Below are 20,671 nucleotides of genomic sequence, written 5' to 3' on the forward strand. Positions count from 1 at the left end.
AACCTAGTTGACTTAATTTTTTTAATTGACTTTTTTCTCAAATTTCATTATTTAATATTGTATTTCATTAGGAATTAAGATTCATGGTTTGTTTTAATTTTTTTTATTAGGTTATTTTGACCTCATTATTAGGTTATTTTTAATAGTGCTTTACGGGTTAACCCGAATTGACCGAATTATTTTTATGTTATTTTTCAATTCAAATTTTTACAAATTGCATCGTTCAATTTTGGATTTGACATGGTAAATTGAGGATTGCACTTTATAATTTATTTTTATTTACTCTTTAAGAGGTTATCTCGGTCTCATAACTAGAGTTACAGATTTGACGAGTTAAATCAGATTTTTTTTTAATATAAAATTATCTCGATCTCATAACGAGTTATGAGTTTGGTGGATTGACTTAAGTTATTTTGATGTTTTTTATAAAATTGATTTCTTTTTTTAATCTTATCCTTTAACACTTCACTGATTAAGAATTGAACTTTGTAATTTGTTTTAATTTTGTTTCTATAGGGTTATCTTTATTTTATAACCTAGGTTGTGAGCTTGATATGTTAACTTTGTTTATTTTTTTAGGTTATTTTTTAATTGATTTTTTTAATAATATCCTCCAATATTCGATTGTTTAGGAATTAGACTTCATAGTCTCATAACCTAGATCATGAATTTGATAAATTAACTCTAGTTAACCCAATTCAATCTATTACTTTGTTATCTTCATATTAAAAAAAATATCATATTGAATTTTTTTCTATATCAAACTATGTTCTTACAAGTTGTTCGGGTTGCCTTTAAACAAGTTAAATCAATCGAGTCACATTGGGTCAATCCCCACATGATTTATTTATTTATTTTAATTTTATTCTTTAATATTTGGTTGGTCGAGAATTAAATTTTATAATTTATTTTCTATAAGATTATCATAGTCTCATAACTCGGGTAATGAATTTGACAAGTTAACTCGGGTTGGCTCATATCAATCTAATTTGTTGTTATTTTAATATTATTTTAAAAAATATATCATTTAAATTTTTTTTTTGAATTAAACTATATTTTTATGTGTTATTTGATGAATTTCTTAACCTCTGAGGAGGCTATCCTGTCGACCAGAACCTCAATGACAGTAGAGAGAATTGATTCTCCAATCAATGCCACAGCCATCATGGTTTCTCCTCTTTGAAAAAAGGTGCTAGATGAAAAGATGAAATCTTATGAAGAAAAAAGTCCAAGTGTACTGGAAAAGAAGAGCAAACTTACAGTAGGATAGATACATAGTTGAGTTGGAGATTTGAGTAGATGAATATAAAATTAAAGTAGGATTGCTGTCGAGCTACAGAAATCGAGCAAACTTTCCAACAGGCGGGCCAATGAGCCTTGATTTGCAAGTTGTCACTTATTTTAAAAATTGGGTTTGACAGATCTGTAGCTGCACATGCGGGCGAAGTTCTGGGCCAATCCTTCTGTTTCTTTCAATGACATTTTGCAGAAAAATTAAATTAATGTTCCTTGTTTATCACAACGAATAAAAAAAGATGCTGCAGGAGTTGATACCGGATCGAGATTTGAGTTCAAGAACAAGTTGAAATAATGTGGCAAGAATGCTGACAAACAAATTGAGTTTACTTGAGCAGAGACAGCTGTGAGATGACTGGGAAACAATTAAAAAAAATAAAAATTGATCATACTTCAGCTGTAATCATGAATAAAGAAGTGTAAAACCCAAATAAATTAGCTGTAAGCCAGTACGACCAAGACAAGTTGCAGTTCACTCTACCAATGCCCTGTGTCACATGAACAAGAAATCTCTAATGAAGAACAACCTATCCTATACTGACATACAATTTTTAGTGGCTGTATATGTTATTCTGTATCTGAGATTAATTCTTTCCATGAACATGAAATATTGCTGAACTTGATGTACAGACAGTCAGTAAAAGCTTGGCATTAGATGGTATGTATTCTACTATTCAGACCCGGAAGCATAAGAATTTCTTAAAGAAAAGAAGAGCATTCATCAAATTAATCTTCAATTAAGTTCTTAAAAAAATTGTCTCTTTATTGTAACTCCAAAATGTTCACAAATTCTGAATTAAGTTTTAGAGATTTTTAATGCAAATCATCGAGTTCCCTATGTACCACTTTATTGATAAATTGCTTTCGCATTGCTATTCTCAATTGGGAACTTTGTTCAGTGCAATTTTGTTACAGAATTCATACCAAATATAGATGTAAAGATCAATTAAAATTTTCTAAAACTTGGAGGACACAATTGACACAAAATTTATTACGACAAAATAAGCACTCCTGATTGAATTTATTATCGATTATTCTTTCTCTTTTTTTGTTATCTGTTGTTGCGGATTATGGTTTGTAATTTGATAATGGGCTGTGTATGTTATCGTGTTCAAGTAAAAAAGCTTGGTGATGTTTAGTGGCTGAACCAGCTCAGACAGGATAACATCCTCAATGCTGTAAACTACATGTCCCATTACTCAAGAAATCTGAGGCCCTCTCAAAGTCATCAAAATTACTCTATACTATCACTCTGTTTCTTGCTTTTGATGCAACACAAGTTCGAGTAATAATTACTTTGCCACATTAACCCCCTTCAAAAGGCCAATCTCACGCTACAATATTCATCAATTCTAGCTCACAATCCTATAAATAGCCTCTTCTAACATTCCCCTACGGCTTTTTTTCTTATTCACACACAGCTCTTCTCTTATTCTTGACATTTTCTGGCACTAGTAATGGCAAGTTCTCTGAGCAATCCCCTATGATCATATCCATAAGCGGAGGCATGGCAAAGGCATGGCAAAGGCTAAGGTGGGCTTTAGTCTAGATCAAGATTTTATCAATATTTTTTTAACTAGTTTTATATAAAAAAAATTATAATTCTTAATTAAGTCATCAAAAAATTCTGAAAATTTAGTTGGAGCCTTCTAATATGATGCTTTTATCTTGGGTTAAAATTTCAGAATTTTTAGAGAAATTAAATAATTTAATGAAAAATCACAATTTGATTAGTTTTACGTTATTGGATATAATTTTCAATCCGACCATCAGATCGAGTTGAAATTTTATGAGGGATCTTAAAATATATTGAATAAAATCTAGTTAAGAGTTTAGGATGAACGGAGCTTGGTAGTGCTAACAAAAAAAAGGACCGTCAAATAAAAGCAAAATGACTCATTAAGAGTAAAATGGTTATTTGTCATTAAAAAATAAAACAAATCAGCTCCTCCTTCCTTTTATATGTTGCCGACTGAGCAGAAGCAAAATAGAAGAAGAAAAAAAATAAAAGGTGAGAGAGAAATAGAAAAAGTAAGGGAAAAACATAAAAAAAAATTCAAGAAAAAAATAAGAAATGAGAGAATAACATTGTAAACTTACAAAGTCCAACTTATAAAATACTAATATAGAGAAGAATCAAGTGAAAGAAGAAGGAATTAAAAGAGAGAGAAAATTTAATTACTTTGTTTTCCAGTTAACATGAGATTGTTATTTTATCCCGATTAAGGGATTGTTACAATATCGATTCAAATTCGATTATAGATGAATTATATTTCACAAAACATCGAAGAATATAACTTTAATAGTAAGTTTATTTTTACTTTCGCTTTAATTTTATGTATTTTTAAATTTATTTTTTAATATTTTGGATAGTATATTTGAATTAAAACTTTACTATTAAGTTTAAAAATTTATGTACATGAATTAATAATCAATCTTAAAAAATATTTATATGTTTAATTAATAGCCTAGAACAAAAAAAATTCCTGGCTCCGCCGATCATATCCGAAAAAAGCATGGAGAAAATGGCACGCCTGCATTTCTACTTTCACACTATTCAAAGTGGGGAAAACCAAACAACCATGAGAATTGCTGGACCAGCAAAGACAATGGTAGCTTTGTCAGGACTTTCATGGTGGATGATCCATTAACTGAAGAGCCAGAACCTACTTAAAAACTTGAGGGAGGAGCACGGGGTATGTATGTTTTTGCTTCTCAACATGAATGTGGATTGCTTATGGTTTTGAGTTTTGCTTTTGTTGAGGGGATGTACAATGGGAGTGCCCTGAGTATTCTAGGTCACAATCCAGTCTTCGATAATGCCAGGTTGTTGGAGGTAGCGGTCTTTTCCGGTTCACTCGAGGCTATTCATTGTTGAAGACGATCTCATTCAGTCCGAAGACAAGAAATGCTTATTCATTCAGTATGTACAATGTTCTTGATTTGAAGACAAGAAATGCTGTAGACAAGAAATGTTTATTTATTATTAGTTGATTTGATTCGAGTTCAGGAGATTTGCAGGATATTTTGATTTTACAGTCTATGATTCTTTCTGGAAACCAAACTAATTTCCAGAGTTCAATGTATGGAACAAATATCATCCAACTTTTATCAGAGAGTAAATAAACATAAACAATTATCTACTACAACGTTATATAAATGGAGAAAATGTTTAAAAGTTTAAAAGTTGAACATTATGCAACTGCACATTAAAGGTTATCATCCTTTATACAAAGAACAGTAGCAAAATAATAGAAAGCACAGTCCCCGTATGTTCGATAATCTTTCAATCGCACCTCCTAAATCTCCAAGCTGACACAGAAAATAGTGGTCTATCCTGCCAGCAAATAAGTAAACATCCATTCTCTTCTTTGATTTTATATCCATCATAGCCATAGCTCTGCAATAATCTGTTTGCCTGCAGCCTACCATGGTAGCTCAGAGGAATGCTCCCAAACCCAGCGAACTCGAGCCTCAGGATCCATTTTTCCAACTTCTCATGCCTCTCCTTTCTCTCAGTTCCCTCACAAGCGATGATGTTCTTAATTTCCTCCCCAAATAGCATCTTCTCAACCTTGTGCCGCTCTAATGATGCTCTCGATACAGTAGACTCCAAGCAATCAAATAGTGCAGCATAAAAATTCAAAGCTTTTGTGACCCTCTCCATTAAACTAAGCCCGTTATGATTTGATTCCTGCTCAGTTATCACCATCAATTTCGGTGAGAGACTCCTAAGTGCATTTAGAAAGCTGCCCATCTTCGGTGAAGCAGAATGAGATAGTGGGGATAATGCTGAGTCAGGACTAGAGCTATAGACGTTGACCAAATCTTTCTCAAGCCACTCACCTAGAGTATGTCGGTTTTGGTTCATCCGTAAGACTCTCTGAAAATGGTTAGAGCTTGGATTCTTAGATCCTGATGGAGAGTTCCTTTTATGCATCTCATCATCCATGGCCAGGAGAGCATGCAGCTGAAGTACAGAACTGACAGCAAGAGCTTCTCCAGTCTTAACCCGCAAATTTCCAAGGTCAAGATTCTCTAGTTTGCTCACAATAGGATTGAACTGAAATGGGATGTCTAGCTTTTCAGCTTCTTCAGTCAGCCGAAGAGCCATTTGCTCTAACACCTCTTTCTTCTCATGAATACCTGTTATTCTCAAATGAGGTGGTCCTTCTGGCCGTGCGCTTAATGTTTGAAGAAGATTGATCCACTGGGCAGGCTCGGAGGAATTGAGATCGATGATATGAACCATCTTCTCCCCTTCCATGGCCTCTATAATGGCCTCATTTGTGATCACGTATGAAAGCTTTAAAAAGGGACAGAGCTCAAAGAATAATCTTTGAACAAGAATTTCTTCAGATATCAAAGATACTTGTTTTGGATTGAGAGCTTTGTGCAGACCAGGCCATCCTTTAAGAATGCGATCAGCGAGCGCTGCAGTGAAGTAAGCAGCAATCCGTTGCATCGTATCGCCATCAGGAGAGGCAAGATGGGAGATGTGCTCAAGGCTAATATTTGCATTCTCAACACTACCAACCGCTACATGGTTAGCGCAGGCAAGAAGAAGATGGATCAGACACAAACCCCTCTCTTCAGATTTCAGTTCCCTCAGCCAAGGGTATGGTGATCCTATCCCTGGCGACAGCGACATCCATGGAAAGAACTGATGAGGTGAAGTTACAGATGATGATCCCTCTTCTTGAACCATTCCTACCATTAACGACGAGACCAAACTCAACACCCTGAACAAGAAAATATGACATGAAACATGCTAAAAAATAAGTCCATGTTCGATGAATAAACTACATAACATATATCTAAGTAAAAATTGTAAAACAGTCCTGAAACTGAAGATCATGATCTTTTCTACCATCATCTTAGTAAGATTCTTGGACTAATCTCGGTTAAAGGGTTAATAAGTATATTTTTTGCTTTCTTACATCTTCCAAATGACTATTAACAGCCTGTTAGAATATCTAAATACACACTAACACAAAACATAAGGTGATGGTTAAATTCCTAGGAAAAGAAAAAAAAAAATCCAAGACAAGAACACTGAAGAAAATTAACAGTCCTTGTTACAAAGAAACAGAGAAATGTAAACAGAACAAGCCAAATAGTATCTCTTTTTTCTCTGAAATGTAAAGCTATTCAGGGAACTTTCTTTTTAGCTGAGGAATTGAGAAAAATTTCCAGATAAATATCATTCAATTCTTAAGAGTACAATGTCTAGAACCCTCCAGTAAGCATCTCTTTTCTCAATAATCACACTTATGAAAAGCTAAGAAAATGATGTTGACATTTGACGCATCTCATCAACAAACTAGAAAATAAAAAAATTGGAACAATTCAAGCAGCAATGCTAAAAAAAGCATTTGTATTGGTCCCTCCGCCGCCTCCTCCTCCTCCTCCCTCTCCCTCTCCCTCTTCTAGGTCACATCATATATAAATCTGCTGGCAGTGATGAAGTTCTTCTGCTAACGTTTCCCCTGCATGTAGAACTGCTAAAAATGCATTCAATCAGTTTGTGTGACCAATTTTTCGTAGCATTGCTTGTAGGCAAAAGGGAGTCTGTACACTATGCACAATCAATTTGATGAAGAAACAAGTATCTTAGTTGCATATTTTCTTGAACATCTAGCTAAAGCATACTTCATAAAAAAATTTGATTTGAACTAGCAGCATGATATGTACATGATTATTATTATTTTTTCTAATAATATATTTGATAATGTAATTCAACTGTTTTTAAAATTATTTTTTACTTGAAAAATATTAAATTAATGTTTTTAGATGTTCTTAAGTAGTTTTGATATGTGCTTATATTAAAAGTACAAAACATTATTTTTACATATTTTTTTATTAAAAATATTTAAAAAAAAAACACTTTGCTTTACATTACCAAACATATATTTAACATGTCATTATATAATAATATATATCTTTAATTTGTTTTTATATCCCTAATGGAGCTAGTATTATCCTTTAATATGCTTTAAGTTTCTAATATATTTCACCTGTAAGATTTTTAGGCTAACCCATTGGAATTGGTTACGTGATTTGCACTTAAATATATCACTTGGAAACTTAATTAAGTTTAAACTTTCTAATTTATTTATCATGTGCACATCACATAAGTACTGATTGTGGTGAGTTAATTTAAAAATCTCATCCAAATGATATATTATTAGAAACTCAATATATATTTAAGTCATTATACAAGGACATATGATGCCAATTCGGTTAAAATATTTTTAGATCTTGTAGCTCAGACAAGAACATGATCTTTCTTTAATCGGACAGAAGATTTGTCTTTATTCAGGACACCACTCGATTGTAAAGCCATGTAAGAAAAAGTTGTAAACTTTAGTGCAAAATCTTTATGATTTTGGAAAGTGTTACAAGGTGATCTGTCATTAAGATCGGATACAATCTGACCTGCATTAAATATCAGATATTCTGATGAGTTTCATGCCTAGTTACTCTGTTCCTGATACTGTTGCTATTTTGGAATGTGTAATCCCGTCAGGTTCGATGGTAAAGATTTCTTGGAGAAGTTGGAGGGCAAGAAGATAATGTTTATAGGGGACTCTGTTAGTCTCAACCATTACGAGTCACTGTTGTGCTTGCTTCATGCAGCCGTTCCTGATGCCAGGATCACAACGCAGACGAGTAACTCTACTAACACAGTGACATTCGAGGTGAGTGAACTGGTCCTGGAAAGGTTACAGCCCTTGTTATTCCAAGCAAAATTGAGTCTGCTTTTATGTAATTGATGGTCTAGAACTTCTCAGGATCATGGAGTATCAATATCGGTGTTTCAAACGCACTACTTAGTAGACATTGAACAAGAACAAATCGGCCGAGTATTGAAACTTGAATCGATTAAGGATGGAAACACATGGAAGGATATGGATGTTTTAGTGTTCAATACTTGGCTTTGGTGGTACCGGAGAGGACCGAAGCAACCGTATGAGCTCGAAAAACTTGGCAAATGTGGAAGAATTGTGAATTCAATTGAAAAGGAATCAAGCTGATGTAGTGTGTTTGATTTTTCTGCTTCAAATTTCAGATGGGATTATGTTCAAGAAGGGCAGAGTATACTTAAGGACATGGACCGTATGGTGGCTTTTCAGAAAGGTTTAACAACTTGGGCAAAATGGGTCGATTCGGATGTCGATACGAGTAAAACCACAGTTATTTTTCAGGGAATTTCTCCATTTCATTACCAGTAAGGCTCTCTTCATTTTCTGATAAGTGTTTTAAGAATTGATTCATTTTTTCTTTTCATTTGAAATCAATAGATTAATCCTATTTTCTCACGACTTGAGCGTTTTTGTCCCTGAACCAGTGGAGAGGAATGGGACGAACCAGGAGCGACAAATTGTGGAAAGGAGACAGAGCCAGTTAGCGGATCAAGTTACCCTTGTGGTTCACCATTGGCATTGCAAGTAGTAGTGTCACGACCCGAATCCCGGATCCATGACCGGCACATAGGCAAGGTTCCCCTCCAAGGTTCCAAACCTATGCGAACCCAAACTTACATACAATCCTTTAAACAACTCAATCAGAGTTTAACGCAGAATTAACAACAAACAACTTTATAATATAATGTAATTGTCTTAATACAAGAGTTAATATAATTTCATAGTTTTGGAGCACTAACTCGACACAAAAGGAAGATACAAATTACAACCAAAAAGGCAGGTTCGGAAGGTTCAACAAAAGTAACCTGCTATCAAGCTATAAGCCTGAAAAGGATAAATAATGAGAGGGTGAGTTCAACAACTCAGTGAGTAGATAACGTTCAATATACATACACGAGGTAATATAGCAATGAGAAATATATATACAAGTATGGCTTTAGTTCTTATACGAAGGTTTATCAAATAGGCCATAACAAGAATATCATATGGTAAAACTCGTCAGAAAATCAAAATGCAATGAGCATGAGGCTCCGTACTGTTGGATGATCAGTCCACACAGGTTGGTGACTCCCCCGACCAACTAGGGTTCAGATACGATGTGCACAAAGACTAACACTACCCTGTTAGCATGGGTATTCTGACTGACATACCATAGGCTCATAATCATAATCAAACAAACATATTCATATCTCAAAGCTCAACTCATGACATCCATCAAATGAGGAGCTATCAATTCAGAAGTCAAATCATATTGGTTCATATCAAGAAATCAGATTCAATAATTGATCATGCTTTATCATATCAAGTATAATAATCAGCATATATATTATCAAGAAGCATGATCCAATTCATATTAACAAATCAAATATTTATAATATTTCTCATGCATATGGAAAATTATCCACTCACCTGACTCAAAAGCGAACTGCACACACAAGCTGAAACCGAAGGAAATTCTACTGACGTTCTGCCGGTAGAATATCAGGATTATCTGAATACAAAGGAGACATATTCAAGAACGACTCGAAAGAACATTTAACCTATTTAATACACTTAACTAAGGGTGTATTCCGTAATCCTATATATTTTTGAACTAACTAGTCAATTTTCTTAAAAACCCAAAATCTAACGGTTTTCCCGAAATCTAATCCATAATAAAAACAACTAATAAAATTGGTAATAATTCACTAAATAACCCTTAATTATTCATCAAACTAATCTGAAAAAGCTAATATTACAGCTAGGAACTAATCTGGAATTTTTCCATATTTTTAGGGCCAAAATGTAACTTTTGTCAAACGGAGGACCAAACTGAAATTTGTCATAAATCCATGAATATACTGAAATTCTGACCTTAATTAATCCTCAATTCTGTCCAGGATGTATCATTATGCTTCAGGGATCATTCTGGAATTTTACTAAATTTTTAGGGTCAAATCGTACTTTTTGTCAAATTAGAGGACAAAATTGAAAGTGATAAATTATCTTACCTATACAGTAATTATGTCCATAATTTAAATGCTATTCTGTTCAGAATCTCGGAATATGCTCCAGGGACCAATTTGTAATTTTCCAAAGTTCGGGGACTAAACTGTAATTTTCGGAAATTGAGGGACCAAATTGAATTTTCGTCATCTTCAACCTCCAGTCCAGATTTTAACAGAAACCCCACTGTTCTCCCCTGATTTCTAACTCAAATTTCACCATTTACACAATTCTATAACTCAAAATCATCATAATCTTCCATAATCAACTAAATCATCAATTAACCACAACAATTAACCTTATAACCTTCAAATTAATTCATCAATTTAAATCAAACACAAATTCTCAAAACCCTAACATTCATAAAAACTAAAATTAAAGCTTAATTAACTTATTATACACATTAAACAACCTAAATCTTACCTTTTTCACTTATTGCCTTCAAATCTCTTCCTTTTCCCCTTATTTTCCCTTCTTTTCTCTTCTTCTTCTTTCTCCCTTCTCTCTCACGGTTTACTCTCAATATTTGCAGGTCACATTTTTTTTTTTTATTATTCCTATTTATATTTATCAATTTTTGTTCAATTACCATAATACCCCTTATTCATTTATTCCAACTTTTAAGCCTCCAATGGCTTTGTTGTAATATCCTATCTTATTAATTTCAAAACATTACAAGTAGAAGATGTGTTAAGTACTATAAAGAAACCTGTTCATTTACTTAATATAACAACTCTTTCACAGCTGAGAAAAGATGGACATCCGAGCTCTTACAATGGCTTTAAGGGCATGGATTGTACTCATTGGTGTGTTGCAGGAGTTCCAGATACTTGGAATGAACTTCTCTACACAGCTATTACCAGTTAGAAGAAAATACACATTTTAGTTACACATATTCTGTAGCACAGCCATTGAAACTAGCTAGCCTGCTAGATGTCATCAGTCTCCTGAAATAATGCACACAGTATGGAAGCAAATTTCTTGATATATGAAACGAATATTTTATTTGCCTCTGTCTAGTAGTGTTTGGTTATTATTTCGAGATAAAAAAAATAAAAATAATAGAGACATGTTTTTTTATAGTGAAATGGAAGTATTATAGTTTTAGAAAGTATTTAGAAGTTTAATAGTGGTTGTTTTTTAAAGTGTTATTTTACTTAAAAATATATTAAAATAATTTTTTAAAATTATTTTTGATATTAACACATTTAAATAATTTAAAAACATTAAAAAAATTAATTTTAAATAATTAATTTTTAAAAAATTTAATGAAATAATATAACAACCAAACAACCCCTAATTTCATCCTCCGAAGAAATGAAAACTTTCCATGAAGTGTGGTGGAAAGAAATCATTCTTACAAGTGGGAAAATAGAGTTTTTTTATAAAAAAAAAAAAACTAGCGCAGTGCTCAATTTTTCTTTTTTATAAAGAAAATAGCTTACTAAAAAAATTATTTTAAAAAATAGCATAATTCATTAAGTTGCATCAACATCATTAACTCGACCAAATTAAATTTTACAGGCCGGCAATGTCACGACGGCGGCCTTCAAATTTTTACCTAATTTTTTTTTATAATGACCAATTCGTTTGATTTCACGTCTCTCAATTTCAATTGTCTTTTCCTTCAAATACATTTATGCATGTTTTTATTCCAAAAAGAACATTATACAAAGAGACAGGTTCAAAATTCAAGGCAATGCCACCCCTGTCAACCCAATTGTTATCAATAAAAACATTTGTAGAAATGTGAAGATAATCAAATTAAAAAAAAAATACAAAATTGTACACCCACCATTTAAATTTCTAGCTCACGTTCACTTTTACGTCGATTTATAAATATAGTAATAATTATTTTTTTAAAATATTTTTTATTTAAAAATATAATCAACATATCAAAATAATAAAAAATAATATAAAAATATTTAAAAAATCTCAAGATACTTTTTTAAGTGTAAAAAAAAATAGCCACGTCTCAGTGTGTAATTAGTACTCTATTGCAGGATTTTTTCTTACTGCTACTTCTTTTAAAAAAATTGAACACTTAAAAAGAAAATTAAACTCTGAGAAAATGGAGGTGAAAAAAGAGAGAAGCTGGCAAAATAGGAGAAATTTTTTTCTTAGAAGCACAGCTATACAGGCCAACCCCCTATTTTTTTATATATATAAAAAAAGGAGTAAGATTCCTCCCATAGTATTGGGAATCTTGCTTCTTTTGTATTCTGTATAACATCTAGTCATCATCTACGTACTATAAATCTACAAGTATGAACCCTCACAAGTTCAAAGTCTAGTGTAGTCTAGCCATAACGAACACACTTGATCACACAATCACAAAAATGGCTTCTCTGGTGACTTCTTCCACTCTCTTCAGGGGCGGAGCAAGAACAAAAAATTAGGATAGCTTATTTGATTAGCAAGAGTCGTTGCTGTCAACTTATCAGAAATCTGCAGTTTTTATGCTTTGGTGTTTTCTTAATTGTTATGACTTTGCAAGATTTGCACTGTTGTTGCTGAAAGTTAATGATATTTTGATTTCTTTCTGCTCCCTGCTCAAAGTAATTTGGAAGAGGACAAAAGTTCTTACAGACCAATCAAAAAGAAAGGTCAAGATTTCCTCCATGCATATATACAAAAAGCAGCAAAGAGCATGTACTTCTCAAAAAAAAAAAAAAAGTAGGGAGTTTATTTCATCACTTTGTTTAATCCAGACCAGACTAGCAAGATCTTAGAATTTTTTACCCGCTAGAATCTGAATGGATATCTCAAAATGCATCACACTTCAAAACAAATTGAATACAAGTTCATAGCACAAGCACATATTTAACAAATTCTTATAGCAAAAATTCCCAGTCTTCGCATCACCGTACAGCAAATATCCAATTGCATAGTAGACCATAATCTTGGGCCAATTTTTCTGACAATTGATGATAAGAGCAAGCCAGGCTGAAGGATCTCCATAGAAGTCCCAGAAAATCCTGACAGGCCATTTGTTAAGATGCATGTCAAAAAGAAATCAATCTAAAAGAAAATATGAAAAATCAAACTCTGTAATTACTATTTATAACACAAAATGAAAGCAAAAACTATTTGTAGTACCTTCAGCGAAAGAAGAGAATGGACACTTGTCCAGTGTTTGGTTCAGTTGATCTTCATTTCCGGAAAGTGAGAAATCTTGTGCCAATCTTCGCTCCCCTGTATCCCTTGTACACCTTTTTTTCCAGTAAAGGACATCTCCGGATCACAAGAGAAGAAAGCGAGGATGGGAGCCCCTCTTCAGGCATGGACTGGAGCTGAGGGCATCCATAGATTGTCAATTCTCTAAGAGAGTTGGGGAGTCGAAGCACCTTGAAGTCCAGATATTTTAGTTTAGGAAGACTGCGTATTGTAAGAGATTTCAGAGTAGAGGGCAGCAGCGTCTCCTCAGGGAAGGATTCCAGATCATTGTACCTACCAAAAGTGAAGTATGAAAGAGAAGGGAGATTTTGCAAATCCCATTGCATGCGACCAGCAATGAGTTTCTTGCAACCTATAACATAAAGTGTTTGTAATTTAGAGGAAAAAACCTCAATTGGAAATGACTCAACTTCTGGACAACTCCCTAATATTTTGAAATTCACAAGGGAATGCATCCTCTCAGGCAATGACTTCAAATTCAAGCAGAAACTAAAATGAAGCTCTGTCAATTTTGGTGATCCTTCTTTTGTTAAAAGATACTAAACTAGGGAACTTACTGATACTAAGAAATCCCAACTTTGGGAACAACTCTAATGGGAAGCACTCAATCTCAAGCCGCTGACATTCCCAAATCTCAAGCCGCTGACATTCCCAAATCTCAAGTTTTGTTAAAGAAGGAAGGTGAGTGGACAGGGCCTTCGTTAGGCTGGGGCATCTACGTATGCAGAGCTCTTGCAGGAAAGAAGAGTCTCCTATCCAATTTGGAAATAGCCATAAACGGAGAGACTTTTTAAATTTACACGTGGCTGTAGTTTTTCAAGTACTTGTTCTTGCAAAGAATCATTCCAGCTTAATTCCAACTTCTTGAGATTCTCATTACCCTTCAAAACGACTTCCAAAGCATCTGAAGCATTAGTGACATTTTGAAGACTCCTTACACAAAGTTTTCCACGCAGATGCTGAAGCTCCCCTAACTCTTCAATACCACACCCATTCTGCTTTCCCACAAAAAAATCAGTTAGTTTTCGAAGCTTTCTTGATTCATCTAGGAAAATAATTTGTATGGATCCTTACATGCATAATATTTCTTCCTTGAAAAAAATGAAGGATGGCCTGATTGAGGAGCCAGATCGTGGGAAGAGGATATGGCCTTCGATCACAGTCAAGTTCATTAACAGCTTATTACTCTTGAGAATAGTTTCAAAACCATGAAGTTGTGCCACTTCACCACAAGCTGATCTGCATCGATTGGCACTTGAAAAAGAGAATTTAACTTTATGATAGCATCAATATCTGTACAAGCTATAATGGTAGATTACTGATCAAAGGAATTCAAAAGATGATAATCCAACGTATGAGAGCAGATACAGAAGAGTTGTAATCCACGACATTTTTCGTGTTTGCAAATCAAATGTGAATGGGAAGAGTATTTCTATGTGTTCATGGATTCCAATCCGAGTTAAGATACAAAATTCCAATAAGTAACTAAAGCCCTGATCTAACTTGGATAGATCATTGATTCTTGTTGCCGCATCTGCTTGGCCATCCCTTGAGGGCTTGGCATCTCCTCTTCTGGACAGTAGCTGATGTTTACTGTGACCAAGGAATATCTCTCCTCCAATGTTGTGATTTTGTTTTACAAATTTCCGGCAAGAAACATACGTTTGTTGTAATCAGTAATCTTAAGCAGTCTTCCAAGCTTGGCTTGTGCAATGCTTTCATTTTGACATGGTGAGACTCGAAATGAATGTGCATTTGTAAAATTGATCGTTCCTCTTCTCCTCAAGAAACTACATAGAGGAAAAAATACAGAAAAAGTGAACTCATAAGGTAAAAGAATATGATGTAAAGTGGAACTATGGATGGATGGAAGTTCTGATGAGCAGACTATAAAATGGAAAACAAGTTTTGGCCCCGGTACCTTCAATGGACATTGAAATCTTTTTGCAACCAAGGAAAAGAAATGAAACTGATCTGTGTTATTAAATCGAGCCTTTGAAGTTCCCATCCTTAAAAGGTAGTTCATGAAAGGAGAAACAGGCAGAACGCTGTTACATTATCAGTCCAACAATGTAGTTGTAAGAATTCTGCTGAGGAATATTGACCAAATTTGCTTATAAAGGGTTATTTTTTTGTCATATTAAATTTTATGGAAATGTTGGAACTCTCAAAGACAGGGTGGAGGGATTAGAGGCATTCTTAGAAAGTGAAGGCAGGAGGCAGCTCACGAAGGCTCACCCTGGAAAATACTGGCTAGTATTTATTTCAATAAGAATCAACATAAGAGAATCTTCATAGCCCCTTGTCGGAAAATCCAGTCATATCAGCATCCAGTTCATAACGCAAAAGCAACATTCATAGCATCATCTGGGGAAAGAGTTCAAAATTCAGTTATATGAACACTAATCTTAATCAAATAGCAAAGCGATTCCTCAATGAACAAAATAAACACAGCACTACGTTATGTAAACAGATAAGATGATCATAGAGAGTTTTAGCATCTCTGAAGAAAGCAAATGGCTTTGATGCACTGTTACCTTTATGGCAGAAAAGGACTATTTAGGATAATAGCAAGCCATGCTGAAGTATCACCACAGAAAATCCTGGCAGCCCACCTAAGAAGGTAATTGTAATAAAAAACTTTGCCTGAAACACAATAATTCAGCAATCAAGCCTGGTAGACAAGAAAATGTCACAGTTCACCATATAAAATGTTCTTTGAGCAGCACATTCAATTTTTTTTTATATATATATATAGCTGCATATAGGAATACAAGATTGAAATACAAAGTCAAGAACAAGTACAAAATAATGACCCAGCAATTTAGATCAAGGCAGACCAAGCTTAGTAAATGGATCACTTGAAGTCTTGAACCTTTTGTGTGCTGATAAGTTGTTTTATTTCCCATTTATAGTTGTGAAGTAGTTCTTCAGACCGCCTAGAAACCCAACAGATAGGCAATGAACAAAGTGATAAAATCATGTGGTAAAAGTACATTGATTCTTTCAATGAGAACAAAAGAAATTAAGGATTGATCTTAAGAAAATTAAATGCAAACATGATAATACAGGATGTTATGTGAATAAAATGTTCTTTTCATGCATTGAGTACAAGCAAGAACAATCAGTTGAATTTTCTTGGGGCCAACATTTTAGTTATCCTAGATTCATAGCCGATATTGACACTTGTAATTTGGATTGAAGAACAAAAGGATCAAAATCCTGCTTGTAAATTGCAGTAAATTAATAACAAAATGTACTCTGAAATAGTGATTAATCACTTGCTAAAAGGAAAATAACTTTAAAATAGCAATACCTCATCAAGTTGGATTAAATTGATTTTCTTCCTGATGTCATATATTCTGGATCTCTGATGTATTTTGGGAACTTCCTCAGCTCCCCTTCACACTCCTTTTCCAGCAAAGGACATTGCCAGATAGTTAGAGAAGAAATGGAGGGGGGCAGCCCCTCTTCTGGCATGGAAACCTCCATGCAGTTCATAATTATCAACTCTCTAAGAGAGGTGAGGTGTTGAAGTCCCTTGTAGTCAAGAGATTTGAGATTTTTATGTGTCCTGATTTCAAGACGGGTAAGGCTTGAGGGCAGTAGCGTCTCCTCAGGGAAGCACTCCAAAACATCATTTTCTGCAATTGAAAATCTTGAAAGAACATGGAGTGATTGCAAATCCCATTGTGCGCGGCCTGCAATGAGTTTGTCGCAACCCCAAATAGCAAGTCCTTTAAGTTTGGAGGGCAAACCCCCTACTGGAAATGACTCGAGTTTCGGACAATGAAATATGGACAATTTCTCAAGGGAAGGTAGAAGTGAATGCATATTCTCGGGCAATGACTTCAAATTTGAACAACTCCATAACTGAAACTCTTTCAAATTTGGGGCAAGGGGCATTCCTTTGCTGAAAGATACTAAATTAGGACAACTACCAATAGTAAGAGATTCTAATTTAGGGAACAACTCTAATGGGAAAATCTCGATCTCAAACTGCTCACATGCCCTGATATCAAGTTTGGTTAAAGAAGGAAAGTGAGTAAAGAGGGCCTTCTTCAGGTTGGGGCAGCTTCTGATGTAAAGCTCTTGGAGGAGAGGAAGAGAGGAGTTCCCAACCCAATCTGGAAATCTTGTACCTCCATACCCATTAATGGTGAGAATTTTGACATTAACAGGAGGTTGTAGCTGCTCAAGTACCTTTTCATGGACGAGTGGATTATCCATATCACAATCCCATACTAACTCCAACTTCTCAAGATGTTCTTTACCCTTCAAATTCGCTTCAAAAGAATCTCGAGCATCTGTGACATTTTGAAGATTCCAAATAGAAAGATCACCAGATAGATGCTGAAGCTTTCCCAACTCTTTAATGTTAGAGCCACTTTGTTTTCCGATAAAGAAATCAGTTAATTTTCGAAGCTTTGTTAGTTTCCCCATTTGCAGTGGCATCTCTGGCAATTTTGTGTGTTGAAGATCAAGATGACGCAAGTTGATCAAGCTTCTCATGTTAGCTGGCAACTCAACAAGCTTAACACAAAAGTGCAAGTTCAAAATTTCCAAATTATACAGACTGCACATTGATTCAGGGAGCCTTGTAATCTTTGTACGAGAAAGATCAAGATACCGTAAATGCTTCAAGTTGCAAATTGAATTAGGCAACACAGATATATCATGAAAGGGGTGCAAAGATAGCACTCTGAGGCACTTGAGTGCAGGCAATAAATTACATATTACCTCAACTTGTTGTATCATGTGTTGAGGCCAACCATTGGGACATAGCAAGGTGCGCAGCAATTGGGGGTTCTTGATCGCCTTGAATGTCTGATAAGAGTCATCTTTTGTTGCTCTGTATGATAAATGGCGAGTCCTTTCAGTAGTCTTGCTTGAATCATCACCTTCTAGCCTGAAGCAAAAATCTCCGGATGCAAATCTAGCTAAATCATTAATGAGGTCATGCATTATGAATAATGATGAACTGAGACTTGATTGCTGAAAAAATGACCTTGCCACAAGCTCATTGAAGTACTCATAGCCTATTTCTTCCATCTCATTATTTCTTCTGGGTTCCACCAAAAAGCCTTCTGCCATCCATAAAAGGACTATCTCCTCCCTTGTGAATTTATAACCCTTCGGAATTATCGCGCAGTAAGAAAAGCATCGTTTTAAATGAGATGGGAGATAATGATAACTCAGCCGCAGAGGTGACAGAATGTTGTCATTTGGCAATTCCCAAAAATTGCTCTTTAATATCTTCATCCACTCCTTCATAGCTCTTTTGGAGCACAGGAGACTCCCAAGTGTTTTTGCAGCCAAAGGCAGGCCGTTGCACTTCCTCGCTATCTGTCTGCCAATTAATTCCAGCTCTGGATGGGCAGTGAAATTTCCACCATCAAATGCATGTTTTGACAACACCAACCAACAATCATCGTCAGATAACTTCTTTATATGATGAGTTGAAACAGAAGAAATGATCGATGCTACGTTTTCATTGCGCGTTGTCACGATAATTTTACTTCCCTGTCTCACGGACATGAAAGGTTTCAGTAAAAATTCCCACTGAGATTGGTTATCGCTCCAAACATCGTCTAGAACAAGCGATAGTTTGTTCCCTGACAATTTCTTCTCTAGCTCGCAATGGAGTTGATCTTCAGTCATGTTGTCACAGTTCATCGAACCAACCCCCTTCAGAATATCTTTTGTTACTTTGAGAACATCGAATTCTTCCGAAACATAAACCCAGGCTTTGAGATCAAACGAGCTCTTCTGGCTTCTGTCGTTGGAAACAACAATTTCTTTATAGAGAAGCTGAGCAAGGGTGGTTTTACCAACCCCTCCCATACCCACTATCGAAATCACATCTAGGTGCCTGCCTTTTGTATCATCTGATAGCAGCAACTTCATTATGGCCTCTTTTTCAGCATCCCTTCCATAAACTCCAGATTCATCTATCAGAGAAGAAGTCGGTGTTATCCGCGACGATGGTTTCTCCCCAATGCGCTCTATCAGACCAAGAACATCCTTTTGTCCCACTAACTCTTCTAAACTTCGAAGGATCTTTTCCAAGTCTATTTGCACCTCTCTCACCCCCTTTCTACATGGATTAAGAGAAGCGAGAAAACTTCGAAGCTGATCCGTGCAGGTGTGACTTCGAGATTCACCTTCCAACTTCAACCGCAAAGCTTTATAAGCAATCTCATCCAAGAAGTCATCAGCTTGATAGACAGCATCCTTAAGCTCATCAAGCCACTCTTTCACAGCTGCATCAGTAATCTGCTTCTCCTCTGCATCATTGAGCAGTTTACTAACAGACCTCATTCTTGCCTTCAACTTCTTCAATTCTTCATCATCGATTTTTTGGCTCTTGAAGAAGTCCCTAACCGCAGGAGAAATCCTCTCCATCAAAACTTCAAGGACTGCAGCAAGAATTGATTCTCCAATCACTGCGAGAGCCATTTCCCCTGTTCACAAATCTTTACAAATAATAAATATTCAGCAAAGCCAAATGAACCAGAAAGAACAAGTACACAAGATTATGCAGCAGGCATTCGAATCAAGACATCAATCAACTCAATCTTTATTTTCATTAAAATTATTCAACTTCATGATATTTCGTTAAATAACTCATCAAAATAAAAAGATTAAGGCTATGTAACATCAATTCACATAATTCATACTTCCAAAAAATCAAATATCCTAAAGAACCAAAAAAATAAATTGAAATACCCCAGACCCAGAACACGAAAATCCTTATTATGGGTTCTTTAACATATACATAGCTGCAGAAAAGAAAGCAAAATTGGGATGAAAAAAATTCAAGAACAAGGAGAAAAGATTGAGCCAACAAAGGAAGTCAAGGAAACAGAGCTTACTTGAGCCGACAGCATGCAGCAGTATTTACTATTTAGGTGAAAATGAAGGAAAATTCCAAGGATGGGTGATGAAAGGAATTCTGATTTAATAAAGTAAAGTCAGTTGTGTGACGCAGAGATTATACATTTTCGGACATGATAGCAGAAAAAGTTGACAATAACGGTCGATGTCAGTTTCTGAAGCTATATGCCAGCCAAAAGATATAGAGAAGAAAAGATCAATCATCCCTGTACTTTTTGAAATGTTTTGGTTGGGTCCCTCTACTGTTCTGTGGTTTAATGTAGTCCTTGTATATTATGTAATATCTGTGATTTGGTCCTTCTGTAAAAGTTTACCTTTGTATTGTATTTGGGAAAAAAAACAGGGAGGAATGAAAATGAGAAGAATAAAAGTGCGAGGAAGGAAAATAT

General features: G+C 34.9%; 3 protein-coding genes and 1 long non-coding RNA gene across 9 annotated transcripts; 1 reads left to right on the forward strand and 3 right to left on the reverse strand.

Annotated features, from left to right (window-relative positions):
• Nucleotides 1–4,396: 4,396 nt before the first annotated feature.
• Nucleotides 4,397–6,071, reverse strand: LOC118054267 (GRAS family protein TF80). The gene has a single exon (XM_035065778.2). The coding sequence runs from the start codon at nt 6,011–6,013 to the stop codon at nt 4,583–4,585; it is 1,431 nt and encodes a 476-aa protein (XP_034921669.1). The 5' UTR covers nt 6,014–6,071; the 3' UTR covers nt 4,397–4,582.
• Nucleotides 6,072–7,793: 1,722 nt separating this feature from the next.
• Nucleotides 7,794–8,756, forward strand: LOC118054284 (protein trichome birefringence-like 38; the record flags this gene model as incomplete). Its single annotated transcript, XM_035065803.2, has 4 exons — nt 7,794–7,997; nt 8,091–8,266; nt 8,369–8,527; nt 8,648–8,756. Coding segments are annotated over exons 1-4 (633 nt in total), but the record flags the coding sequence as incomplete, so codon positions are not given.
• Nucleotides 8,757–8,881: 125 nt separating this feature from the next.
• On the reverse strand, nt 8,882–10,880 carry LOC140955376 (uncharacterized). Its single transcript, XR_012169384.1, has 2 exons — nt 9,633–10,880; nt 8,882–9,047 (listed from the first exon to the last, which is right to left on the reverse strand). It is a non-coding gene; the product is annotated as an uncharacterized lncRNA (long non-coding RNA).
• A 3,797-nt stretch (nt 10,881–14,677) lies between these two features.
• On the reverse strand, nt 14,678–20,399 carry LOC118054295 (putative disease resistance RPP13-like protein 1). 6 transcript variants are annotated; one of them, XM_073407835.1, is made up of 6 exons: nt 20,261–20,399; nt 16,702–19,861; nt 15,923–16,324; nt 15,624–15,752; nt 15,307–15,433; nt 14,678–15,175 (listed from the first exon to the last, which is right to left on the reverse strand). In XM_073407835.1, the coding sequence occupies exon 2, from the start codon at nt 19,842–19,844 to the stop codon at nt 16,716–16,718; it is 3,129 nt and encodes a 1,042-aa protein (XP_073263936.1). In that variant the 5' UTR covers nt 19,845–19,861; nt 20,261–20,399; the 3' UTR covers nt 14,678–15,175; nt 15,307–15,433; nt 15,624–15,752; nt 15,923–16,324; nt 16,702–16,715. The 6 variants fall into 6 exon arrangements, with proteins under 6 accessions (XP_073263936.1, XP_073263940.1, XP_073263938.1 ...); XM_073407839.1 differs by lacking the exon at nt 20,261–20,399 and having other exon boundaries at nt 16,702–18,294; nt 18,394–20,207; XM_073407837.1 differs by lacking the exon at nt 20,261–20,399 and having other exon boundaries at nt 15,923–16,000; nt 16,702–20,204.
• Nucleotides 20,400–20,671: the final 272 nt, after the last annotated feature.

Source organism: Populus alba, chromosome 3 (assembly GCF_005239225.2).
Source record: "Populus alba chromosome 3, ASM523922v2, whole genome shotgun sequence".
In the NCBI taxonomy this organism is placed as follows: Eukaryota; Viridiplantae; Streptophyta; class Magnoliopsida; order Malpighiales; family Salicaceae; genus Populus; species Populus alba.